Source organism: Heloderma suspectum, chromosome 4 (assembly GCF_057233095.1).
Source record: "Heloderma suspectum isolate Gila_16-S chromosome 4, 16-S_ref, whole genome shotgun sequence".
Lineage (NCBI taxonomy): Eukaryota > Metazoa > Chordata > Lepidosauria > Squamata > Helodermatidae > Heloderma > Heloderma suspectum.
In genome coordinates this window covers 33,072,306-33,100,130 of record NC_139461.1, presented here as the reverse complement: position 1 = coordinate 33,100,130, position 27,825 = coordinate 33,072,306, and the positions used below count along the sequence as shown (strand labels likewise).

At 44.6% G+C, this 27,825-nt stretch overlaps 1 protein-coding gene across 1 annotated transcript; it reads right to left on the bottom strand.

Moving 5' to 3' along the window:
• Nucleotides 1–14,210: 14,210 nt before the first annotated feature.
• Nucleotides 14,211–23,212, bottom strand: LOC146346679 (uncharacterized). Its single transcript, XM_084847985.1, has 4 exons — nt 23,193–23,212; nt 22,005–22,199; nt 17,681–17,770; nt 14,211–15,083 (listed from the first exon to the last, which is right to left on the bottom strand). The coding sequence occupies exons 2-4, from the start codon at nt 22,167–22,169 to the stop codon at nt 15,006–15,008; spliced, it is 333 nt and encodes a 110-aa protein (XP_084704111.1). The 5' UTR covers nt 22,170–22,199; nt 23,193–23,212; the 3' UTR covers nt 14,211–15,005.
• Nucleotides 23,213–27,825: the final 4,613 nt, after the last annotated feature.

Here is a 27,825-nt window from a genome sequence, read left to right as displayed (position 1 = left end):
TAAAGTGTGGTGCCCAGAACTGGACACAGTACTCCAGATGAGGCCTAACCTGTGCTGAGTAGAGGGGAACTAGTACTTCCCGGGATTTGGAAGCTATGATTCTCTTAATGCAGCTCAAAATGGCATTTGCCTTTTTTGCAGCCACACCACATTGCTGGCTCATATTCAGCTTGTGATTGACAACAATTCCAAGATCCTTCTCACTTGTAGTGTTGTTGAGCCACATATACCCCATTTTGTAACTGTGCATTTGGTTTCTTTTTCCTAGGTGCGGAACTTGGCATTTATCCCTATTCAATGTCATTCTGTTGTTTTCTGCCCAGTAATCCAGTCTATCAAGATCACTTTGTATTTTGTTTCTGTCTTCCAAAGTATTAGCTATCCCACCCAATTTTGCATCATCTGCAAATCTGATCAGCATTCCCTGCAACTCCTCCTCCAAGTCATTAATAACAATGTTGAAGAGCACTGGGCCCAGGACTGAGCCCTGCGGTACCCCACTCGTTACCTCTCCCCAGTTTGAGAAGGTCCCATTGATAAGCACTCTTTGAGTCTGATTCTGTAGCCAACTGTGGATCCACCTGATCGTTGTTTCATCTAGCCCACTTTGAGCTAGTGTGCTCATCAGGGTATCATGGGGCACGTTGTCGAAAGCTTTGCTGAAGTCGAGGTATATGATGTCTACAGCAGTCCCATGGTCCACAAGGAAGGTTACTTGATCAAAAAATGAGATCAGATTCATCTGGGAGGATTTGTTCTTGACAAATCCATGTTGGCTTCGAGTAATCACTGCATTGTTTTCAAGGTGCTTACAGATGGATTCCTTTATCATCTGCTCCAGGATTTTCCCAGGGATCAATGTCAGACTGACTGGTCTGTAGTTCCCAGGTTCCTCCTTTTTGCCCTTTTTGAAGATAGGGACAACATTAGTCCTTCTCCAGTCATCTTGCACCTTCCCCATCCTCCATGATTTCTCAAAGAGAATAGACAGTGGCTCTGAGAGCTGTTCTGTGAGTTCCTTTATTACTCTAGGATGTAGTTCATCTGGCCCTGGATATTTGAATTCATTCAAAGTGATTAGGTGTTCCTTGACCATATGCCTATCCATCTCAAGCTGCAACCCTGCCCCTTCAGCCTGTACTTTGCCTTTGCCAGGGGGGTCATAGACGCTCTTTTGGGAGAAGACTGAGCCAAAGTAGGAATTGAGTACCTCTGCCTTTTCTTTGTCATCTGTTAACATTTTGCCATCATTATTTAATAGCTGAACAACCACTTCTTTCCTCTGTCTTTTACTATGCACGTAACTGAAGAAAGCCTTTTTGTTGCTTTTAGCATCCCATATTAACCTCAGCTCGTTGCCTCGTTCTCGGCTTTAGCCTTCCTGATGCCATCCCTGCAATTCTGTGCTACCTGCCTGTACTCTTCCTTTGTTGCTTGGCCTTCTTTCCACTTCCTATATGTGTCCTTTTTTTTGTTTTCAGGTCACCTCTAAGCTTTTCGTGAAGCCACATTGACTTCTTCTGTTGTCTTCCACCTTTTCTTCTTGTTGGAATGGTTTGTGATTGTGCCTTGAGAATTTCATTTTTTTAAAGCTCCCACCCATCTTGGACTCCTTTTCTCGTTAGTGTCACTTGCCATGGGACCTTACTGATCATTGTTCTTAGTTTATTAAAATCAGCTTTCCTAAAAACCAGGGTGCACGTTTGACTACACTCGGCTTTTGCTTCCCTTAGAACCAAGAACTCAAGTACAACATGGTTGCTTTCCCCCAGAGTTCCTGTAACAGCTTCTTTATCCACTAAGTTTTTGGTTAGGGTCAAGTCAAGGATAGCCGATCCTCTAGTTCCTTCCTCTACCTTGTGTAGGAGGAAGTTATCGGCCACACAAGTCAGGAATTTCCTGGAGGGGCCATGTTTTGCAGAATTTGTCTCCCAACAAATATCAGGGAAATTGAAGTCCCCCAATACTACCTCATGCTTCCTTGAAACACTGGCTATTTGCTTTTCAAAAGTTTCATCCTCGTCCTTTCCTTGATTGGGTGGCTGGTAGTAGACTCCGACCACCAGGTTCCTTTTATTCTTTGCTCCATTTATTTTGATCCAGATGCTCTCAGTAGGGCTACCAAGCTCATCCTCCTGTATTTCTGTGCAGAGATATGTATTTTTCACATACAGTGCAACCCCCCTCCCTTTCTGTTTCTCCTGTTCTTTTTGAACAAGTTATATCCTTTAATTGCTGTATTCCAGTCATGAGTCATCCCACCAAGTCTCAGTTATACCTATCAAATCATAATTTCCCTCTTGTATTAAGAGTTCAAGTTTGTTCTGTTTATTTCCCATATTCCAGGCATTAGTATATAGACATCGAAGACCATGTGCTTCATAGTCTGTCTTTCTTCCTACATGTGTCTGAAGACTATTATTGTGCGCTATTAGAGCTGTTCTCTTCGTTGCAGTGCATGAGCCTACATCCATTGTTACCCCCAACTTTACATCTCCCTTCCCCATAGGATTCAGTTTAAAGCCCTCCTGATGAAGTTCTTCATGCTGTGTCCAAACACATTCTTCCCAGGCTTTGTGATGTGCAACCCGTCCCTTGCCAACAGCCCATCTTCCAGGAAGTAAAGCCCGTGGTCCCAGAATCCAAATCTCTTGCGTTGGCACCACCTTCGTAGCCAGTCATTCACCTGGAGTATTTTTCTTTCCCTTTCTAGCCCTCTTCTAACTACTGGGAGAATGGATGAGAAAACTCTCTGGGCCCCAAAGTTCTTGAGTTTCCTACCCAAAGCTTCAAAGTCTGACGTGATCTCTTCGTAGCTCCGCTTGGCGGTATCATTTGTTCCCACATGGATGAGAAGAAAGGGGTACAAGTGGGCTTTATGAGGTCAGGCAACCTTTCAGTCACGTCTCTAATCCATCCTCCCGGGTAGGGATGTCAGACAATTCCATGACGGATCTCGGTGAGGCCGAATGCAACTGCATTTGGCCCCTTGAAATCCATCATGGAATGAAGCCCCTGCCCCCCCAACCCATGAACGTCACGCGAAACGGAGCACTTACCTGCTCCTGTTAGTGCCGACTTGCGAATGGCGGCCGCACTGCAGAGGCCGTGATAGGCTACGTAAGTATTTACGTAGCCTATCACGGCAGGCTTAAAAAAACACAAACCCGTACGGAAATGGCGGTGGCTACGGCGGCCGCCATTTGCGTTCTGTATTTTTCGCAGTTTTAGCCTATTATGGACAAAAAAAGGGGAACGCAAATGGTGCCCACTACGTCATTTGCATTCCCCTTTATTTCGCTGTAATAGCCTACGTAAATATTTACGTATGCTAACATGGCGAAAAATACAGAACGCAAATGGTGGCCGTCATAGCCTCCACCATTTGCGTACGCATTTTTTTTTTAAAGCCTGCCGTGATAGGCTACGTAAATACTTACGTAGCCTATCACGGCTCACTACAGGGTTGCAAGTGGTGGCGGCTACGGCCACTGCCATTTGCATCCCTGCTGCCCAGTGGCCGGATGTCTGGCCGCGGGCGGAGCCGGCTGGCGGCTCTGCGGAATCGCCACGGAGCGGAGCCGGCTGGGCAGGATTCTGGGGGGGCCGACCGGAGCGCCTTTCCCCCTTCGAGGATTCTGGGAGGAGGGACGGAGCGCCTCCCACCCGCCGCGAATGAATCCGCGAAATGGTAAGTGACTTTCGTACATCCCTACTCCCGGGAGACAACATACCTGGCGAGTCCACGGGTCTTCATGACCTACTTGGTTTCGATCCCATGCAGCAAGGAGTCTCCCACTACTACTACTTTTAGTCTTCTCTTCTTCTTCTTGTAAGCCTGGTTTCATCGCCTCTGCTTGAATGACCTTCAGCCTCTTGCTCACTCTCATGCAACTTCCCCTGTGATTCTTCCTTTGCAGGCTGTCCTCCAGTCTCATCCTCAAGTACCTGGAATCGGTTCCACAGCTCCACTGCTTCCACTGGTGCAGAGTGGCATCTAGTTCTTCTTCTCCTAACTGTCACCCTTTTCCAAGGAGTATCCTCTACTCCATTTTTCCTCATGTCAGCATTTGCCACTTCTGCCTCAGCTTGCTGTTGCTCTTCAAGCTTCTGGTCTTCACTTTGCTGCTGTAGATCCCCCATTCTGTCCTAGAACTCTTTGTGTTCTCTTATTCCCCGGAGGGTCGACAGTTGCCGCTCCAGTCCTCTTACTTTTTCTTCCAGCAGCGTGATCAACTTGCACTTGTTGCAGGTGTAGCCCATGTTGTTCTCAGGCAAGAAAACAAACATAGCACATACCTTGCAGGTCACCACGACTGGAGAGTCTTGTCCTTCCATAGCCTCTATTCCCTTTTTGAGTCAGGCTTTCTGATTGTTCTAGACTAGCCTGTGCCTGCTCCTCTACTCAGTAGAGGACTAGAGGTAAAAGCAGAGTCCCAGTCCCACTGGTGTGGAAGTGTGTGTTACAAGATAAATAAATGAAAAAAAAAGTTTGTTAAAAAAGAAGAAAAAATGTTAGGGGCCTCCCCCTTGACCTCCCCTGCCAAACTCCCCTGGCCAACTCCTGTTTGCTCCCCCTGTTTGCTCACTCTGGTTGCTCGCTCTCTGGGAGCTTGCTTGCTTCTGTAATCCCTGGACCAGCTGGAGCAGCTTGCTCTGCTCTGCTCTGCTCTGCTCTGCTGGGAGGCAGGAAACAGACTGAAGCTTCCCACCCACTCAGTTGCGTACTCAGCTGAGTACTCAGGCCACACCCCTCCAATTCAGTTGGAGCTCTCAAGAGCACCTGGTGAGCTGACAGCCAGTCAGAAGGATAAAGGGCAGCCCCCTGGGCTTCCTGCATCCCACTTACCTCTTTGCCTCTGTCTCCTCTGTCTCCTTTGTCTCTTCTACCACTGCCACTCCCCTGGCCAACTCCTGTTTGCTCCTCCTGGTCGCTTGCTCTGGTCGCTCGCTCTCTGGGTGCTTGCTTACTTCTGTAGTCCCTGGACCAGCTGCAGCAGCTTGCTCTGCTCTGCTCAGCTGGAAGGTGGGAATTTTCATTAGATTTTCAAAGTGCTCCTCCGAAAATGGGGGGTGGGGAATCCTGGGTCCTGGATTGAGCCCCTCCACTGCCTGCAATTTTGTGCTGATCAGGGCCTTTACTGCCCTATGTGTGCAATATTACATTTACGGAATTTGCCAAGTCACCATTTTTTCCTTCACAAAATGGTAATGGCAGGAATGATGGGTGCTCAGTGAAGGCTCATGGGGACAGCTTGGCAAGTATGGGGTGGCACGAGCAGGGGCAGTGGCTTGGCAGGCACAGCCCAAATATGTGAGTGGTGGGGAATCTGTCAGACTCAGACTGAGCTGAGCACCCGTACCATCACTACTTCCAGTACCAGGGCTTTGAGTCATGGAATCATAAAATAGTAGGGTTGGAAGGGGCTGGTAAGACCATCGAGTCCAACCTCCTGCTCAATGCAGGAATCCAAGTCAGAGCATCCCTGGCAGATGGTTGTCCAGCCTCATCTTGAATGCCTCCAGTGTGGGAGAGCCCACTACTGCCCTAGGTTGTTGGTTCCATTGTCATATTGCTCTAACAGTCAAAGTTTTTCCTCATGTTCAGCTGGAATCTGGCTTCATGTAACTTGAGACCATTATCCCATGTCCTTCACTCTGGGATGATCAAGAAGAGATCCTGGCTTTCCTCCCTGTGACAACCCTGCAAGTACTTGAAGAGCACTATCATATCTCCCCTCAGTCTTCTCTTCTAAAGGCTAAACATGCCCAGTTCTTTCAGTCTCTCTTCATAGGGCTTTGTTTCCAGTCCCCTGATCATCTTTGTTGCCCTCCTCTGAACCCTCTCCAGCTTGTCTGCATCCTTCTTAAAGTGTGGTGCCCAGAACTGGACACAGTACTCATGATAAGGCCTAACCAGTGCTGAGTAGAGGAGAACTAGTACTTTACATGATTTGGAAGTTATACTTCTATTAATCCAGCCCAAAATAGCATTTGCCTTTTTTTTTTGCGGCCACACCACAGTGTTGGCTCATATTCAGCTTGTGATTTACAACGATTCCAAGATCTAACAATTCCAAAGATGGGTACCACCATTGAGAAGGCTTATGTGCTGCTAGCTGGTGACATTCTGTTGGTCACAGATTGATCAATAAGGCCTCCTGAAAAGATCTCAGGGGTCAACTGGGTATATGTGGGGGAAGATAGTCAGCTAGGTAATGTTTGTGGCAGATCCAGGCCAGGATTTCAATGTGCCCTGGGCTAGTCACAGAGGAGTCCACCCCAGAACTTAGGTTAGACTGGAGAGGAAGAAGAGTCTGCTGTGGCTGTATGCAAGGAATAAACTATAAAATAAAAGTCTGCACTTGTTGAGCCTTGGTCTGAATATAGATTCCTTTTTCTATGGGTGCAATCCTATGCATGTTTAGACAGAAAGAAGTCTTACAACTCCCAGCATTCTCCTGCCAGCAGAGTTCCAGGCCTCTGAACACAACAGCAGCTTTGTCTCCTATAACCACTAGGCAGTACTGCTACACCTTCTGCTACTCTGAAAGAAATTTCATTTACAACGGAGGTTGGGGAGATCATTGCAGGGGAGCAGATAAGAAAGTCAGTGTGGGGCCAGCTTTTGCCCCGTTAGTGTTCTAAGGTGCTCAGTTTATTTTATTTTATTTTTTTGTCAGCCCTAGCAAGAATTTCCAGAGGGGTCACCAGGTCACTTTGTTGCAGCAAAAGCGTCTTGTGGCACCTTAAATGACTAACAAATTTATTACAGCATAATACACCCTCGTGGAGCTGAGCCCAAATCATCAGATGCATGCAGTATTGCATGCATTTAATGATTTGGGCTCCCCCCAGGAAAGCGTATTATGCCATAATAATTTTGGAAGAAATGGTAGACAAAATAAAGAAAAAAAGAAAAAAAAATGTTATGCACAGTGATAATTTACATTAAAGCAGGGGTGGAGAACCTGTTACCCACTGCCCAGGATGTTGTTGGACTCCAGCTCCTGTTGCCCCCCAACCAGTGCCCATGCTGGCTGGGGATGATGGAAGCTGTAGTCTAACAACATCTGGAGGGTCATGCATTCCCCACTGCTGCATTAAAGTTTTCATGTAAACCAGCCTCTCCCAACCCAGATGGTGGTGGACCACAACTCCCATCATCCCCAGATCATGCTGGCTGGAGATGATGGCAGCTGGAGTCCAACAACATCTCTGTGGGGGAAAAGCTGGCTTAAGGTGCAATCCTATGCATGTTCTGACAGAAAAATAGTCCTACAACTCCCAGCATCCCCCAAGTCAGCATGGCTGGTTAAGAGAATGCTGGGAGCTGTAGGACCCCCCTCCATCCAAACAATGCAAAGGATTGTGTCTTTAGAGATGTAGTTAAAATAATGACTGGGACATCCCAGCACAGATGAATTCTTTTTTTCTCCCCTAAGCAAGAGCACCCATAGGTACCACCTGTGAAGACTAGGGGGTCTTCCCCATAAGGCAAACTCTCCTTCATCACCCCTCACCCCACTTCTGGATTGCAACTTCTGCCCTCTCCCCCAATGCCCTACTGTCTTAGGAGAAAGAAACTGCAGGGTTCCCTCCAGATGTTTTGGACCACAACTCCCAGCATTCCCAGCCCTTGTCCTTGCGTGCTGGGTCTGCTGGGAGTTGAAGTCCAGAACATCTGGAGGCCAGCAGGCTGGCCTGGGCCAGGCTGCCTTAGGAGATAGATAGTTGATAGATAGGTAGGTAGATAGATAGATAGATAGATAGATAGATAGATAGACCCCACGGGGAATGCCCACCCACGTGCCTTCAAGAGAAGGAAGGTCCTGAAAGGAAAAGGGCCTTGGTAGAACCAGGGTCCAAATGAAATGGGTGGAGAATGGAAGAGTTGGGTTGGGGTTGTCTCTAGCTCTAAGAAGTCTGAGTTTTAATCCCTGTGTATTCAGCCTAGGGATGTACGAATCTGCCTATAACCAGTCCAAGGGATGTCCATTGTGGGGAAATCTGGTCCTCTTGGGTCTTGACAGATTTCCCTGGACCACTGGCTTGGCTTGTGGATTTCAGCTTTATTTTTTTCCTTGGAACATAGCAAAATTCTCAAATTGTGGTGGCAATTTATATATTGTGTACAAATTGTGGTGGTAATTAGCATAATTGGCACAAATTGCAGCCCTAAAGTGCATAGTTATGCATACATTGCAGACACAATTAATGCATAGCTAAGCATTTCCTTACACAGGTAGGATCAGCACTTTGGGAAGGATGGCACCAGAGTTTTCAATCTTCCTCATGGCCAAACTGCTTTTTCTCTCACCTCAAAATGGGCAAGCTCCTTCCATCTTGATTGAGAATTAAGGATGTTTGTCATCTGAAAATCCAGACTTACTGGGACCCAAAGATTCCCACTTCCCTCCTGGTTCACTTTGCATTAATGCCCAAGCCATGATTTTTTCCCCAAAATCTGGGAACTTTTTTCAGGTGTTTTTTTAAAAAATGGAAGTAGAAATTTATGCAAATTGCAGCTGCGATTTGCGTAATTTGTGCAAATTTAGCAATTATGACCAAAATTTGGGGTTCAATTTGCACAAGTTTCTATTTAGAGCCAGTGTGGTGTAGTGGCAAGAGTGTTGGACTAGGATCTGGGAGATCCGGGTTCTAGTCCCCACTCGGCCATGGAAGCTCACTGGGTGACTTTGGGCCAGTCACAGACTCTCAGCCCGACCCACCTCACAGGGTTGTTGTTGTGAGGATAAGATGGAGAGGAGGAGGATAATGTAAGCCGCCTTGGGTTCCTTGCAAGAGGAAAATAGGCGGGGTATAAATGCAATAAATAAATAAATAAATAATTTATGAAAAAAACTGGAAAATCTGCAAGCTGCCCTGACTTGAAGTGTGACGAAGTTCAGGGGGGCAAGCTGATGAATGCTCATTGAGCTCTATCTGCCAGACTGATTCCTCTGACATCCCTATTCAGAATGGGTCTTGTCTTCCTGAATGTGGATGGGCAAACAAGGAACGTTTTCGCTCACCAACATTCTCCAAACATCAGCTCATTGCTCATCTCTCCTCAGTTTGTACTTGTGTTTCCTATCACTGTTTGTTCTGCACAAATACTAGGAAAATTATGCAGAATGAACAGTTATCAAATGTGAAAGTTGTACAAAAATCCCAGAATTTGCACAAATATCCAAAGTTGCACAAATTCCTCCCATAGACTAAAGTTTGAATTTTGTTCTACTTGCACTAATTTGCAGTTGTGCTGATGTGAATTAGTACATTTTTGAAATCTGAAGAAAATCAAACAGGGAAATTTGCACAAATCAAATGTGAGCACATGTTCTAGAATTTGTGAACGTTTTCAGCAGACACATTCTCCTGCTAGTGTTCCCATTCAGGGTTGCAAACATGGCATACTCATATGTTTTGTGAGGAGGAACAAAAGTCTTGTACATCTCTATTTCTGAACTTTTTCAGGAATTTCCAGAAAATGTAAGTTCTCTAAAAACTTGGAGAAACCAAATCTATTTTGAATTCTCCCCATCAACCCCCCAGTGACCATTTTCCCTCCCTTCCATACCAAGGATGCTGGCAACATCAAAGGACTCACCATTCTTAACTGCCCCATGTTCTTGGTGACAAAATGGAGGCTTCAAGCAGGCTTAGAAGATTCCATAACCTCTGGTAAGACTGGGACTTGTTATTTAACTCCCTCTGGCTTAACAGATAGTGAGGGAGAATTAAAAACTAATTATGAGCCAAGCTAAACCTTAGATGGAAGCTTGACTTGGCTTTTAATTGAGGTACTGTGGGAGTCCATTTCTGAGCTGCTCAAATGAATCTGAACATTCTTCACCATTTCAACTAGGGATGAATTTCATTTCTGTTCACAAATTATGTAAATGTTTCTGTTGACAACCCACATGTGAAGGCAAGAAGCAGTGCTTTCCCCCCTGGAAATGTTCTCAAATTCCCAATTTTTTTTCTATTTGAAAAATGCATTTTTAAAAAATATGCACTTTGAAATGTGCATTAAAAAAACAAAACCCTTACTTTCACGCTTTATTCAATGGGGACACGTGTGCACTTTTGAAAAATACCAACAGAGATGTGCACTTTTCCAACCAAGCTGAAAAACAGGTCAAAAATAAAAACAGGGATGAGCCAAAATGAGTTTTAAGGTGATTTTTGGAGAATTTAGGCAAGCTCAAATATCGCTGGTTCTCCCATCCCTAACAACTTCCACTTTACGGAGCTGACTTTGTGTCTTGCTGCTTAATGGACTTCATGATTTCAAGCATATTTAACCAGAAGTTATTGTATTTGTACAAGATTTTCTCGCAAAATGGTTTTGTTGGGAAGGACCATAGTTCAGTTGTTGAACACATGTTTGGGATGCAAAAGGTTCCAGGTTCAATCCCTGGCATCTCCAGGTAGGGCTGGAAAAGACTCCTCTTTGAACTCCTGGAGAGTCACTATCTAAAATCCAGGAGGATGACTTCATATAAGGCATATTCCTATGTTCCTATGATAGGTGTGTGCATGTGTGTAAGCACACATGTGTGTATGAGTGTGCCATGTGTGTATGAGTGTGCCATGGGGGAATCTAACTGTTCTCTGAGTGGAGAGTCCCAAGCATGGCTTATCCACTCTAGGAAAGATTCTAATGCATAGAAATACAAAAGAAAAGGGGGAAAAAAAGCTGTAAGGCTGAAATACACAAGGAAGTGGTAAACTATTGCTGGCAAAAGAATGCAAGGCCCTGAAAACCTCATTCACTTTTACGGTGAGATGCTGCTGCTTTCCGGTACTGGAATATTCAGCTTTAAGACTGTACAGAAAGCTGAGGGAGCCTTTTAGAAGATGAACACTGAGAGAACACTAGCTGTGTCAAGTCTTGACCTCAGGATTTCAGAGAATTACAAGTTGATCCGTTTGGAGACTCCGATTGGATTTGTAGCTATTGTGTAATTTTTAACCTGGAGATTTCCCCAGGTTGTGATATCTTCACAAAATCCAGGACAGGACGACAATATATCTTGATCAAGATGTCTTGCAGAGCATTTATTTCCTTTTGTTTGTTCTCAAAATCCCCTTCCCCCACCCATTATTAAAGGTGATTGTTAGACCATGGCAGGACTGTGAGCTCTAGAGGCAAAAGGATGTCTTCCTTCAGCTACTAGCAGCCGCAGTGGTATTACTAGCCGCGGTGGCTTAGTGGTTAAGACGCTGAACTGCAGACTGGAAGGTCGGCAGGTCAGCAGTTCGAGACCCGAGTGCTGCATGATGGAGTGAGCTCCCGTCTTCAGTCCCAGCTTCTGCCAACCTAGCAGTTCGAAAGCAAGAAATTGCAAGTAGATAAATAGGTACCGCCTTGGCGGGAAAGGTAACAGCATTTTGTGCACCTCGGTGTTCAGTCATGCTGGCCACATGACCACGGAAGCGTCTTCGGACAGTGCTGGCTCTTCGGCTTAGAAACGGGGATGAGCACCGCACCCTAGAGTCGGACACGACTGGTTGGGGACACCTTTACCTTTATGTAAAGAATAATGAAGGAATGTCCTTTATTTAAACACCATATGCTACATATAGCAGTGCAGGCTAATATTCCTCTTTTCCAGAGTCCAGTGCATGATACAGTATATGCTTTCTCCCTCCACCATGCCTGCAGCAGAGTTTAAAGACTTTGGTCAATAATGATATGTTAAATCTATTATTTTTTCTGACTCAAAATTGTAACTTCCATCCTACTTCTCTTTCATACAGATACTGGAAATAAATCCTCACTACATTTTTTTCCCCCTGAAGTACTTCTTCGAAACCTATACTACTGTAAAACTTCCTAACTTTATAAATGCTTTCTCCAACAACATAGTTCAGTTCCTTTCATGTAGGAAAATCAGGGTGGACTTGGCTACTGAGATGCATTATTTCAAAGCTGAACAATAAAAGCAGCACGAGCCATAGTATTTGGATACTGATTACCTACTTTTATGAAGGAAGAAGTGAAAGGTTAATAAGATGATATCCAGAATAAGCAGTAAGGGGTGGGAAGAAGCTGGGGGGTGGGGGTTGTTGTATCAATCAACAGCAGTGGTGTCATGGAAGGGGAGCACAGGCAGAAGGCAACTCCAGGACAGTTTTCAGAGCCAGAGTTATATGATGTCATTTGCCAGAGTGTCAGAGCAATTGAGGGACTTTCTGGCAAGTGAATAAGTTTTCAAGTTTTATGACTTTTTGGGATAGACTGGCATAAAGGAAGTAAGAGAATGAGGAAAATAACCAAGCAGATAATTTCTTCTGTCCTTTTCTTCAATGGGATTCAACACAGCTGGATCAACCAAGCTGCCTACATTTTGGACTCTCCTTGGGGCATGGCTATGCATTCCCCTGGGGGGGTGTGGCTCTGGGGGCTGACATGAGCTCTTTCACTTCAAAATTTACCACTGCATCACCAATCAATGGGAAAACCTGAATACCTTCCCTATGAGAGCAAGCCTAGTGTAGTGGACAGAGCGCTGACCTTGGATCAGGGTGATCTAGGTTCAAATCCCCCTTTGGCCATGCAACTCAGTGGGAGATCTTGGCCCCATTACAATCTCTCAGCCTAACCTACCTCACAGGATGTTGCCGGGTTATAATGCAAGGAAAAAGAAAGAAAGAATAGTGCTTCCCTGTGCTAATTGGAGGAATGGTGGGGAAAATGCATAATTTGTGGGGCTATATTCACACCATACACTATTGAGGAGAAGAAACACACTGCATTTATCTCATATACTAATAGTGGTCTCATTCTCTGAGTATGGGATCTTATGTAGCCAAGAACAATGCCATCCACACACACACATGAGGAAGGCATCAGTAGGCTTGGGGAAATCCCAAGGTTTGCGGACGTACAAAAATTCTTTAGAAAAAAGAATAGCAAAGAACAGGACTGAGCATGGTCAGTAGCCAAGGAATGCTTGCAGTTGGACAAGGGAAAGGAGAAGTAGAAGGGAGGGGAAAGGAATAAAGTACCCAGGAAGAAGGTATGGCTGGTAGGTTTGAAACCTGAACAGGAGAATTCCACACTGCACCATTTTGTTGCAGGTCCCACTTGTGTTCTGATAATTCCTCTTTTCATAGAATCATTGTATGGAATGGAATCCAACAGCTTATCTAGTCCAATTCCAAGCTACAATACGCTATAACCAAGGCAATATTCACTTCCTACTGACCCTTAAAAGGAAAGAGAATCCAAAGTCCTTGACTTTCCTAGCCATCTTCTTCCAGTATGAAATTGCTCCTATAAATATTTTTTACCCCTCTCAAAGATGAATGGTATTTTTGTTGGACAGTCCATCAGAAACTGCCTTTTCTAATAATCATGTGTGATCTATTAGCAAAATACCCCACCCCATGTTGCGGGTGGATGGACAGAAGAGACACACTTGGCAGTCATTGGCTGCCCAGTGCTCAGACCACCAGAGGAGGGAGGGGATGGAGAGGCAACTTTTAGCCCTCTGTACCCCTTCCAAACAACTCTTGGACACGTGGCTTCCTCCCGCTCTCCGTTACACAGTGTGGGTTTCATTGGTTGCCCTTTTGAGACCAAGTAGGAATTTTTGGCTCATGGTCTGACTGATTGGCCTGGGCTGTGTGTCTTTTTGCCTACTTCACACTGTAAATGGAGTGGGCGAGTCCTTAGATGAATACAGTTTAATTCTAATGAAGTTTTGGTCACATTTTCAAAGAGCTGATAGGATGGGCAATGGGGAGGAAAATAGGGATGGTGAGCATTCAGAGGCACTGTTCTGGTGACAGGTGACACCTGAGGCCTCCGCTTTGGGCTTTGCGGTCCATTGGGGGATAAGGGCTACCTGTGAGGCCGACTCACCTCACCCACCTGGTGTTTTTCAGCACTGGGGGCAGTGATAAGGGAAGGTTTCCCTCCCCCTAAGGGGTAGCCCTGTGCGGCAGAGATGTTGACATTCCACTCCACAGGGTGTGAATGTTTTTCACCCATTGCAGTGTCAGCTAGCGGCTGGCACAGTTAAGTGCCCGTCCTGGGTTTCCTCTTTGCAGATATTCAATAAATGTGGCCCAATTTGCATCGAAGCACCTGTGTCCGTCTCTTTATTACCCATCTCCACTCGCAATTGACCTCTACTGCTGAAATAATTAAGAATGATCTTTCAAAAATATTTTAGGAAATACAGATCCAATTATATGGAATTCCAATTTTATGATAGAAACATGAATGTTTTAAATTGTTCGCTGACCAAAACAACCAAGAGTACAACTCTAACTGAGATCAAGGAACATCAGTAACAATTCACAGTCTTTCTAAAGAAATCCATGATCTTATCTTGTCTTTCCAATATCTCACTGACTACTACTGATACCTACAAATGTTGTCATTGTTTTTCTTGGCTTCCAATGTTCTCCTTACTTTCTCACCATATGGAGATTTGCTCTTCTTTTTCTTGAGGCTGACCAGTTATATCAATCTTATTTTCTTTATTTTAGCTTCCAAGTGAAGAAGTCTGTCTGAGTTTAGTACCGATGGTCACTCACTGGTATTTTTTTTACTGATGCAAGCAGTTGCTGAGATAGGGATAATGAAATTTCATTGAAAACAACCCTGTCCAAGATCATTCATTGCAGTGTCTAGAGTTGGAGTTTAGAGCCAATCCTCCTATGTTCACAAACCTTCCATATGATATATATAGAAGAATTTGTACATTTTCTGAGTTCAGCATTATGGTTCCCTATTTGGTTTTATGAATCATCAAGGCAGGACAGGAGTGTAGAAAATAAAATTGCAGCTGATGCTGCGGCATAGATTAAATCGAACTTAATTTCAAGTGAATCTGTTTTAGACTGCAGCCATGCCATGTATCCCATAACAAAGCCAGTCAGGTTTAGTTTAACTGAAGCTAGGGATGCTCAAGGATTTTGTTCCATTGATAGATGCAGCTATCAGTTCCATTGGTGGAGGGAGAGCAATTTCCCCTCTGCCTTCAGTTCCCTGTGCAGTCAAAATATGCTCCTGGGGGCTGAGAAATTGACCAGAGTAGATTTTCACTTGACACTGAGGGCTGCAGGGAGAGAGAGGAGAGAGGGAGAAAGTTTCATCACAATAGTGGGTGTCTACATTATATGTCTACATTTTTAAGCAAACTGACCTGATTCATACTTCCCAGACTAACATGCACATCAGAATGCTGTTATCCTTTGGTCTTCATGTTACTCCAAATTTTGTGATACAGTTTTCAGCTCAAGATCTACCAAAATGCATATCAAAATGCATATTTTGTAGTAAAATGCATACAAAAATGTATATTTTAGGGTAAAATGTGCATTAAAATGCGTATTTTAATGGTATGTTAAAATAATGTGAATTATCTGCAGATTGATACAGAAATGAGATGGAATGGACTTATGAATGAATACATGTGAAACAGGTATGGCTGGTCTGTCCGTCGCTAACTGAAGGTATAATAATTGTATTAAATTAGGTTAGAAACTGGAAGTTAAGAGATCTGGCTGACTGTTTCTAATCAATCAATAAAAATCAGCCTGATGTGGCCCTTTGGATCTCAAGCTTTAGCCCCTTGCTTATCAGTAACCTTCTCATCAATGATACGCAGCATCTCCCTTGGAAAAGCAACTCTTCACTCCATACATGCAGCTACTGTCATTGCCAGGATTCCACAACTGACCCTTTTCCCTGAGCTGCCAGAATATTTCTAGAGGGCAGGCAGGCAGTTAACCGATGACAGCCAGCAAATTTTATCCTATTGTGTATATACAAGATAAAATCGGAGTTCCAGATGCTCTCTTTGTGTTATGTTCAGATGGAACATCACTTGCCTAAATCTCCTTGGGAATGGCTGGAAGCAAATAGGCGAGGCCCGTAATTCACTGTCATGTTGTGTTATGCCAGCACCTCCCCACCTAGAAACATTAAATGCATTGTATTCATAAAAATAAGTTTGTATTCCTAATTAATATGCTCAAAATCCTACAAGCTAGGCTTCAGCAGGTTTAGAAGAGGCAGAGGAACTAGAGATCAAATCGCCAACATTCACTGCATCATGGAGAAAGCAAGAGAATTCCAGAAAAACGTCTATTTCTGCTTCATTGACTACGCTAAAGCCTTTGATTGTGTGGATCACAACAAACTGTGGCAAATTCTGAAAGTGATGGGAGTACCAGACCACCTTACCTGTCTCCTGAGAAACCTGTACGAGGGTCAAGAAGCAACAGTAAGAACCAGACATGGAACAACCGATTGGTTCAAAATTGGGAAAGGAGTACGACAAGGCTGCATATTGTCACCCTGCTTATTTAACTTATATGCAGAGTACATCATGAGAAATGCCGGGTTGGATGAATCAGAGGTCGGAATTAAGATTGTTGGGAGAATTATCAACAACCTCCGATATGCAGACGATACCACCCTAATGGCAGAAAGCGAAGAGGATCTCAAGAGCCTCTTGTTGAGGGTGAAAGAGGAGACTGCAAAAGCTGGTTTGAAACTCAACATTAAAAAAACGAAGATCATGGCATCTGGCCCCATCACTTCCTGGCATATAGAAGGGGAAGAAATGGAAGCAGTGACAGATTTTACTTTCTTGGGCTCCAAGATCACTGCAGACGGTCACTGTAGCCATGAAATTAAAAGATGCTTGCTCCTTGGGAGGAAAGCTATGGCCTACCTAGACAGCATAGTAAGAAGCAGAGACATCACCTTGCCGACAAAGGTCCGTCTAATCAAAGCTATGGTTTTCCCAGTAGCAACGTATGGCTGTGAGAGCTGGACTATAAGGAAGGCTGAGCGCCGAAGAATTGATGCTTTCGAACTGTGGTGCTGGAGAAGACTCTTACGAGTCCCCTGGACTGCAAGGAGGTCCAATCAGTCCATCCTAAAGGAAATCAACCCTGAGTGCTCATTGGAAGGACAGATAATGAAGCTGAAGCTCCAATATTTTGGCCACCTAATGCGAAGAGAAAACTCTTTGCAAAAGACCCTGATGCTGGGAAAGACTGAAGGCAAAAGGAGACGGGGATGGCAGAGGATGAGATGGCTAGATAGCATCATGGATGCAATGAATATGAACTTGAGCACGCTCCGGGAGAGAGCGCAGGACAGGAAGGCCTGGCGTGCTATGGTCCATGGGGTCACGAAGAGTCGGACACGACTGAACGACTGAACAACAACAACAATTCCTAATTAATATAACTGTGCTGTGTAATGGAGTAAGACGGTTTTGTTGTTGCTATGGACAAATGATGCAGAATCAGATGGGAAATAACACTGATACTTAACAGTGTGATCCTGTGTATGTCTACTGGGAAATAAGTCCCATGGAGATCAATCGGAGTTACTCCCAGGTAAGTGTGCATAAGGATTGCAGCCTCAATGATTTTTGTAAGTAGAATTTGATTGAAACCAAGGAATTCTTGAATTCCACCTTCTTCAAGATGTCTCTGAGAGTACAACCCTAATTGGGCAACAGGCACCTGGAATTCCAGTGCTCATCTCATTCTCAGCATTTCCCCCCCACCCTTTAATTTCCTTGGATTCCCTTTCATGTTTCCCCATGGTCAACTCTATCAAATGCTCTAACAGGCATTCCATCAGGTAGTGGTGATTTTTACAGCAAAAACAGTGGGTTGGTTTGTTGCTTACCCCATACCAAGGGGATATCCAGACACCTGCTGATCTCTCCTTCTTATTCTGTCCAGGATGGTCTTTATCCTGCCAATGAGTGGGCATCAGCTAGAAGCAGGCCAAAATTTCCCAGAAAAGAATTGTATCAATGATTACCTAAGAACCTTTTTCAGGCTTCTCCCAAACCCTTGGAAAATTTCAGCCCCTTCTCCACAGATGATTGGGAAAAATGCCCTCCTCTAATTCTTCCAGCCATTAATAAAGTGGAGAATTCCAGGCACAACTGTGAATCCAACATATTATATTTTAATATGGCAGAAGGATGTCATGGCCTTGACCTATGTATGCTCCTTCCAGTCCTCCTCTCTTAGTCCATTGGTTCCTTCATCCACCAGTATGAAACAGTATGGAAAATTAATGTTCTGATACATTTTCTAATAATTGCCTTTTTTTGACAATTATTTCTCCCACTATCCCCTAGATCATATTTGGTGAAATTTTCCTCCCCATCCAATTTTGCCATCTGAAAACAGGGTACAAATATAATCTGGGAAGGATATTTTTGCTCATACATCAGCATAATTGCTGCTGCATTACTTCCAGCGTAGAAAGTGCTTATTTCTGGTTGGGCTGACTCTGCCCCAGAGTTGTTAGACAGCGCTCCACTGCATATCTCTTGATATAACTACTAATTTGTTCCAGATACATGGAGCTCTTCAAGTTTTAAAATGATGCTGTATCCTATGGTTTACTTTACTTTTAAAAATTAAGACATGGAAGTGTTTTTGTTTCTTTAATAAATGTATATACTGCTTACCATATCAAAATACATCTCTAAGCAGTTTACAACATCAGAAATTAAAATGCATCATAGTAAATGCAAAACTTCATCAGTTAAGAGAGCAATCCTGTGGTCCCTGGATGACCATCCCAGGCTCCGATTACCTCCTTTGAGGTTGGAAACAGTACTCTGAAGGGAGAGACAGAGACCTGCCTAGGGAAGTTGGAGGAATCCATTTGTGGGGTGGAGCCCAATGGGCTTTCATCAGCTCGGCCTCTTGGACTTTGGTCCCCAGTCAGTCAGGCCGGCTAGCGGATTTTCTATATTTTCTTTTTTGCAGAAATTATGCAAATTGCAGCCATAATTTGCACCAATTCCTATTTGTACAAGTAAAAAAACAACAGAAAAAGTTCCTGGCTTTCAGGAAAAACCCTGACCTGCAAATGTGAGCCAACTTGGGCATGCCAGGGGACTCTGGTGAGCCCGGAAATGGCTGGATTTCCTGGTGATGGACATCCCTAGATCTGCCCCCTGTTCCCTCCCCCTCACAGCTGGCACAGAGAGAACCATTCCAGCTGCCTCTCTGAGGTTGGAAAATTGACCTTGGAGAGGGGGAAAGGGGATGTTCTGTTGGGTAGGGAAGGGAGGAGACCAGAGAGGCCAGGATGTGATTTATCCTGAGCCTCCTCCGGCCTCCTTCCTTCCCCCTCCAAAGTGTCCTTGCTAGGTGGGCTGAAAAAGTCTATCTATCTAGTGAAAAAGTCAACAGTCAAAGGATGGGGAGGCAAACATTGCCTCTGCAACTCCTCCCACCCTGCTGGCTTCAGCCCAGTGGGGAATAGGAACCTTGGAAGCCTCCAAGTTTGGGGGCTTCTGAGTAGTGAGGGGACAGTCCATAACACTGTGCTCACAGAAGTTTAAAATATTTAGAAACAAAGCTAAAAGTACAACCATTGATAAGCAAAACAACTGGGTAACACAGGCAGTCAGGGAAGGCTTGGGTAAAGAGATGGATGTTAGTTGTTATCCATCCTGAGATCTTAGGGACAGAGCAGACTAAAGAAATTAACACTGAGTTGCATTTTAAAATGAAGATACATTTTGTTTTTCACTTCTCAAACTGACCAGTGACATTAAACTTGCAATGGATGCAGAATGAAAACTTGCTGTCAAATATCAGTTTTTTTATTTTATTTTTAAGGATCTTACAATTCCATTTACTCTAGTGGGATAGCAGTGATACCAGTTGTTTCACTGTGAGATTTTTGTGGGATACATACTATATAAAAAAAGCAGGGGCAGGCAGCCTAGCACCCTCCAGATGTTTGGGACTAGAGACAGTATCTAAACTGACATTAGCACGAATGACAGTTATGTTGTGGTATGATACATGACCTCTCGTACAACGCCAACAGCATTAGCTGGCGGGATGGCTTTCCCTCGAAAACCCATTGTGCCAGCTCACATGATGTGCTAGAGCGAGGTCGCCTAAGCAAGCACAGCATAATTTATGCTAGTGCTAGTGTTACGTTGGGTACTGCCCTATCACTCCCACAGTCTCTGGCCATAGGCCAACCTGGCTGGGGCTTATGGGACCTGTAGTCCAAAACATCTGGAGGACACCAGCTTGCCTGGCATTGAGGAAGAGGGTGAAAGAAAGACCACTAAATGTCTACTTCAAAAGAGGTGCTTCTTTGAGTGCCATTTACTGGGGGACAAACAGAAAGCTACAGGGGAAAGGGCCTACTCAGTGGTGGCTCCCTGACTCTGGAATGGTCTTTACAGGGAGGTTCACCTGGCACTTACACTGATGTCATTGTGGTGCTGAAGATCTTTGCTATTTCCCAGGCTTTTTAATCTTCTGTTCATTGTTTTTATTAGGGCTGTGCAGGGACCCCCTGATTCAATTCTGGAGGCTTAGGCAGATTTGAGGGGAGCAACCTGCCATGGCCCTGAACCTGAAGTGGGGTTCGGATGGTGAACCCCAGTTTGGGTCCCCCCTGATGCCCCTGCACCCCCCCAGCTCCTTACCTGGGCCACCGCTTCCTCTACCTCAGCCATCGCCTTCTCTGTCACCACTGCACCACCACCACCTTCTCCACTGCCGCCGCCTTCTCTGCCACTGCTGCTGCCTTCTCTGCCGCCTGTCACCGCCAGGTCCTGAGGCCTGGACACATGGCAATTCGTCCTCTTGCACGGAGTCACCATTTTTAAAATGGCAGCCTCCTAGAACTTCCAGGAGGTTGCCATTTTTAAAATGGCAACTCCCTGCAAGAAGAGTCACCGTGTGTCCAGGCCTCAGGAGATGGCGGCGGCAGGTGGTGGAGAAGGCAGCAGAGGTGGCAGCATGGTGGTGGGCAGTGGTGGAGAAGGCAGTGGCACAGCAGCAGAGAAGGCGGCAGAGAAGGCGGCGGCAAGGAGATGGCAGCAGTGGCAGTGGAGAAGGTGGCTCAGGTAACGATCTGGAGGCGCCGGGGGGGCTGGGCCAGGGGCTGAAGCTCCAGAGCTCACCAAGTGCTTCAGAGAGCACCCGACCTGCTCCAGGTCACTTCGTGCCCCCTCTGCTTCACCTCGGAAGGGGCACAAAGTGACCCGAAGCAGCCTGCTTCAACTCAGGGTTCAGGCCTCGGGCCGAAGCGGTGCACAGCCCTAATTTTTATGCTGCCAGACTTTAAGGTCTGGTGAGTGTTTTTAGAACACTCCTTTATATTGTGGTGTTTTAATGTTGTTTTAATGTTTTTGCTTTAATTTGTTGTATTGTAATTTTATCTTTTTGTGAGCCACCCTGAGAACTTGTTGAAGGGCAGAGTATAGATCAAATCAAATAAATAAGCATCATTTCTTAATACAAAATCCTGTTACCACTCAATGTATTCCTACGGAAGCCTGTTAGTATGCTATGAGGATAACAATTAACCTGGTAAAACCTAGAGATGGGGATGGGGCTATCAGGGAAGGTCCCCAATTCACTCCCTATAAACACCACTTAAAGAATCTCAAGCAGTGGTTGAATAATCAGGGAAAAAGTAGGGAGGGCTTTTATGAAGATCACAAGACCTAATCTTGCCTCCAGTTTTAGCCAAGCCATGGTCCATTGTACCCTTCTAAAAACAGCAGCTAAGAGAGGCATCAAAAAGGTAAGGGGAAGGTGTCCCTCCAGCTCTCGTGTAATTTGAGCATTTTTCTTGGGTAGCAAGGCTAGTAGACTCCTGTCTGAGATGTTCCCATCACACATCAGGCCCATCAGGGTAGGCCCACTAGGCTAGATGGACTAATGGTCTGAGTTTGACCCAATGTAAGGCAAGTTCCTGTGTTCCTAATCAGAACAGACTTTGCATAAGCAGATAGTCATTTTTTCTGACATTTGAAACAGAGGATAACAAATACTGTAATGAGATCTGGGCTTGGTCTGGAAGACCCCTCAGGATCCCTCCCAAATCCCAGATTCTTAACTCTTAACACCTCCGACGGTAGAGCTTTTAGTGCAGGTTGCCCTGAGGCAATGCTTTTAAAGACCTGACAGGAGATGGTTGATAGTAGGGATGTACGAAAGTCACTTACCTTTTCACGGATTCTGTCCATGGTGGGGGGGGAGGCGTTCCGTCCCTCCCCCCGGAATCCTCGATGGGGGGGAGGCGATCCGGTCCTCCCACCAGAATCCTCGACAGCCAGCTGTGCTCCGCAGCGGCTCCATGGAGCAGCCGGCCAGGCCCAGGCCAGGGCCATCCGCAGCTGGATTTCTGGCCGCAGAGGGCTCTGGGTAAAAAACAAAAACAAAACAAAAAATGCGTATGCAAATTGCGGCGGCTACGGCCACTGCCATTTGCGTTCCTTATTTTTCGCCGTCTTAGTCTACGTAAATATTTACATAGACTAAGATGAAGAAAAGAAAGGGGAATGCAAATAGTGTAGTGGGCCAAAAATAAGGAACACAAATGGCGGCAGCCATAGCCGCCGCCATTTGCGTACACTTTTTTTTTTTTACCCAGATGTGATAGGCTACGTAAGTCCTTACACAGCCTATCACATCTATGGGGGGGGGGGGAAACCCCACAGACTGCAAATGGCGGCAGCGGCAGCCGGCCACCGCCACCATCACCGAAGCCGCCACTGGAGCCGCCGCCATCCGAAACATCTGCCCCAGGTAAGTCTCGTCCTGGGGGGGATCCGCGGGGGGGCAAGGGGGTGGCAGGCCATTCCATGATGAATTTCACTGAGATCCGTCGCGGCCTCACCGCGATCCGTCGCGGAATTCTCTGACATCCCTAGTTGATAGCCAGTAACATTCGGGTGACATGTCTCAGTGGGGACTAAGATGGCCCAAGAAGCCATAGGTGATGGGTGGAGATGACTCATCATTTCCCACACACATATGTACACAAACACAGTAGAAAAAAGGAAGAGGTCTTTCCCCCCTCTAATTTCTCCTCCCCTCCATTTTTGGGGATGAGGTCACTGTGGTGCAGAAAGTATAACAATACTATTAATGTAAGGATATAATGCAAATAAGTTAGCAGCCCTCCAGAAATCAGACCTGAAAAATTACTTTTGGCTGATGTGTGCCTGCGTGCTTTTGTGTTTTAATCCTCGATCATTATATGGTCTAAGGACTGGAGTGGAAACACAAGAAAAGAGCTGTACTTCAAAGGTGAGTTCCATTGGCTTTCCAATTATCATTTTCCAGACAATTATGACACCAGATGATAATCCATAAGAAAATATTGCAGGAAGTTTAAATGAAGCTCTTACTTTTACCAACAGATTCCCCACCCCCCACCCCCAGTATTACAGAAGCTCCTGTAGGTGTCTCCATTGCTCTATTGTTTGTGCAGTGAGATTTTTTTAAAACATATCTATAATACCTAAGTGGCAACGCTGGGAAAATGTCAGCAGAGGAGACAAGCGTCATTGATATCTACCTCCTTCAACAGAAGTATCAAGCTCACTATTCTATTGGCTCTACCCCTTCTGGTGTACTAATTAAGGAATCAGATGCTCTGTAGAGATTTGGTTTGTAACAGATCAACTGCTTGAGGCTTTATGTTGCTGTATTTTCCAACGTAGCGATCATTTTATGTATTGTCTTCTGAGCTCAGAGGAGTAGGATAGGATGTAGCTGTGTGCTGCAAAGACTTGTGTCAGCAATTCTCCAGGGACTTTGTCCAAGTTGCTTAATGAACCCTTTGAGATTTCTGAAAGAAAGTTAAGGGCAGCAGCAAGAGACTTTTCTGTTGTTTGGTTTCATGGGGCAAGTCCCTTTTGCCCAGGGTAAGACACAGTGCAACCAGTGTGTTGCTGCATTAGGAAGTATCTGAATGTTATATTATCCCACCCTAATACTCCAATATAGGCCTCAAATCCTATGTCTGCACTGACTGATTCCCCCCTGCCACCAGCTAGGGATGGGAGAAATTCATTCAATTCTCATTTTAATGCAAACTTCCTTAATTTTGCACTGTCAAACCACTATACAAACTGAAACTCATGTATCCTTTGGAATTCACACTTTCCCAAATTTTGCAATAGTTTTCCAATCCAAAAATGCATACAAAAATGCACATTAAAGAAAATAATGTTCAAGTGTACATTGTTTTAGGAAAATTGCTTGAAAAATGCAGATATTAGGCAAAAAGGCATATACATTGCATATATTAACAGAAATTTGCTTATGACAGTTCATGGAAACTTTTAAAAATTGTAAAGTTCAGATGAACTGAACATAACATAGGGAAAATGAGAGAAACCGAAACTGACAGATTCATCCATTGCCACCACTGGCGCAAAAGACCAAGGGTGAGTAAAAAGTGGAGTGAAGGAACAGCCATAATTTCACTAACTGTATCTATCGTCCTTTTCTTTCTTATTTATTTTAACATGTTTAGGCTGCCTTTAAGAGTGGAACCCTTAACAAAATAAACAGTACAAATCAAGCAAAGTCAATAAAAACAGCAATTATAAATATTACAAATAGGCCCAGCAGCCCTAAACTAAAATTAAAAAAGGACCAATGTAGTGAGTTTCTTGGTGAGCAATAAGGTGGGCTTTAGAGCTTTCCTATATGCTGCTCATAGCTACCTAGAGACGTATGTAGTTTGGCCTAGCTGGCAGCTTTCTAGTAAATTAAGAAGCCCTTTCACACAAGACTAGTAACTCATAGCTTCACTTTCAAGTTGTTTTGATCAGCTAGATTATGTCATCCTAGAATATGAGATATGGGTGTCATGCCTTGATTCTCACAGAGGAACTGAGTAACTTCCCCTCCCATGTTGGAATGTCGGGGCTCTGTTCTCAGGGAAAGGGTGATTGATTTCCCAGCCTATGATATTTCAAGCAGCTTTGGGGAAGAGAAGCCCCCCTTTTCCTGACCAGCCTGTCAGCTCCTGAACTAGGGAGTGGCACTTACACAATCCAACCTGCAGGCTTTGCCCTTCAGTTGCACTCCAAGGGGGAAAGCGCACTACCAGCTTGGAGAAACTTGTGGCTCTAAGATGACTTTGCATCTATCTTGGGGACCCAAATAGACACCAGCCAGCTATGACAGCTTCATTGGATGATGAGACGTGTGAGCTTCCTTTGCATATTTATTCCACATCTATTTTCTGTCAAGGAACTGTCATCTTTTTGCACAAGTGGCTTCGTTTCATCTTGGCAATCTAAAAGAACCTATTTTGACTGGGCCCTGGCAGAATCAGAACCCCAGATCAATACAACAAATAGGAATAAATGGGTCTTTTGAACTTACCTGAGGACATGCAAAGAAGGGGCCTGACGAACCCTTTATGGAAGCTTATTCCAGGCGTGTGTCACCACCACCCAAAAGGCCCTCTCTGGCTCCCTATCTTAGAATGGTTCAAGTGAACAGGATGCTCCCTATCTTGAATCTCCCCACCAACTCACCTGTTTCAAACACAGCTGACCTAACAGTTTCAGGGACTTTTTGCCCCTTAGATGGACTTCACCATAAGGTGATTTTACACCAATCTGGGGAATTTCTAGGTAGACAGGTGGTTGGCAAATCTTTGAATAAATACATGAATTAGCCACTTGTTCTGCTCATTCTAACATATCATTTCTTCTTCCTTACCAAGAGCTATAGAGCAGCAACATAAATAACACTTTCATTATACCAGCAGCTATGTTGTCAGATTTTGTTGCTGCAATTTGACTTTCTGAAATAAATTTAGTTTTCATGTCAGGTAGTAGAATCATAGAATCATAGAATAGTAGGGTTGGAAGGGGCCTATAAGACCATCGAGTCCAACCTCCTGCTCAATGCAGGAATCCAAGTCAGAGCATCCCTGGCAGATGGTTGTCCAGCCTCATCTTGAATGCCTCCAGTGTGGGAGAGCCCACTACTGCCCTAGGTTGTTGGTTCCATTGTCATATTGCTCTAACAGTCAAGAAGTTTTTCCTCATGTTCAGCTGGAATCTGGCTTCATGTAACTTGAGACCATTATCCCATGTCCTTCACTCTGGGATGATCAAGAAGAGATCCTGGCTTTCCTCCCTGTGACAACCCTGCAAGTACTTGAAGAGCACTATCATATCTCCCCTCAGTCTTCTCTTCTAAAGGCTAAACATGCCCAGTTCTTTCAGTCTCTCTTCATAGGGCTTTGTTTCCAGTCCCCTGATCATCTTTGTTGCCCTCCTCTGAACCCTCTCCAGCTTGTCTGCATCCTTCTTAAAGCGTGGTGCCTAGAACTGGACACAGTACTCCAGATGAGGCCTAACCAGTGCTGAGTAGAGGGGAACTAGTACTTCCTGGGATTTGGAAGCTATGCTTCTATTAATGCAGCCCCAAATAGCATTTGCCTTTTTTGCAGCCATGTCACATTGTTGGCTCATATTCAGCTTGTGATTTTTTGAACCAAGAACTGCATCAGACCATTTGGGAAGTGTGAAAGCCCATGGATAGTGATGATCCAATTCTCACATTCGTCTGGGAGATACTAACTGGGTGAATCACCCAGAGAACTTTGGCTATTGGGTGGTATAGAAGCAAGCAAGCAAGCAAATGAATACTGGGATTTGCAAAGTCCATTCTTCAAGCATATTTACTAAAAATTCAATGGGGATTGAAGCGTGTGCCAAACGGAAGGACCTCTATGTAAATAGTTCATATATAAGATTTGTTTTTAGTTGATTTCTGCTGATCTTATACCTGTTATGTAGTTGCATCTGTGAAGAAAAAAAAATCCTTAAATGAAAAATGGTTCTTTTTAAGTGAAATTGATGTTTGGGAAGGCTCAATGTACAAAGAATGTGCTGCATTAAATCTGACGTCCTTGGTTTTGATCTGGAAGACAATTATGTATATAAAAAGCACCCATAACCATTTAGTGTTATTTTCCTCAGAAGTGCCAAGCGTTCTGAGTTCACTGCTAGAAAGATAGGTCTCCCGCATGCTGAGATATCAGCATATCCTTCAGTTGCCTTGTTGAGCTGCAGCTAGTAGAGCTGGGATTTGATATTGACCTACTGCATAGGACAAGAATAGAGTATATTTCATACTGTTGACAGGTAAAGTGATATTCTTAGACGCAATATCTACAACAAGGGACATTTCTGGGAAGAAAAGAATGCTACAAATTTCAGTTTAGAAAGATCCCCCCTAGATATTCAGGGCCAATTTCAAACCTCAGAGAATTGCTATGCTTTGGTTTAAAGCAGACTGGATTAGTATGTCATTCAGATACAGCTGAGTAGTCCTAAAGTTAAAGAAAAAAAGAGCACAATGACAAGATAGATAAACAAAACAAAACTGGGTTTGCTGCCTTGGTTATTTAACCTCAATGTGTTAGGTGTAATCATTGCTCATGTTATAAGGAGACTGTCCTTCTACATTTAGGAAGGTCACTTTATTTAGTTATTATATAGTTATTTTTAAAAGACATCAATCACATTTCTAACTAAACAAGTAGGCAGGATGGGGGAAACATTTAAAACTGCACCATTTAAAGTAGACATGAGCAAACTCCTGGGGGCTCAGCTCATATTGGAACCAGTGATTACAAGCCAAAGCAGAGAAAACCTAGGGACAGCAATGTTTTTTCTGAGAATTTTAAATTTCCAGCTGCTGCATAACTCTATCACCCACTGCAGCTCATCTCTCTATTCCCTGCTCCCTATCTCCTTTCTACTCTTCACAATAGTTGGTGAAGCTGGAAAGGAGAGAGGAAGAGAGGGAAGTCAAGGTCCTGCACACCCACTCTCTGTTTCCCCTTCCTGTTCTAATCTTTTCTTCCTCTTTTTCTGTTCCCCACATCTTTGGCAGTTGGGCTTTGAAAACTACATTTCCCAGCCTTCAAGGCACCTGGTGTTCGTTGTTCAGTCGTTCAGTCGTGTCCGACTCTTCGTGACCCCATGGACCATAGCACGCCAG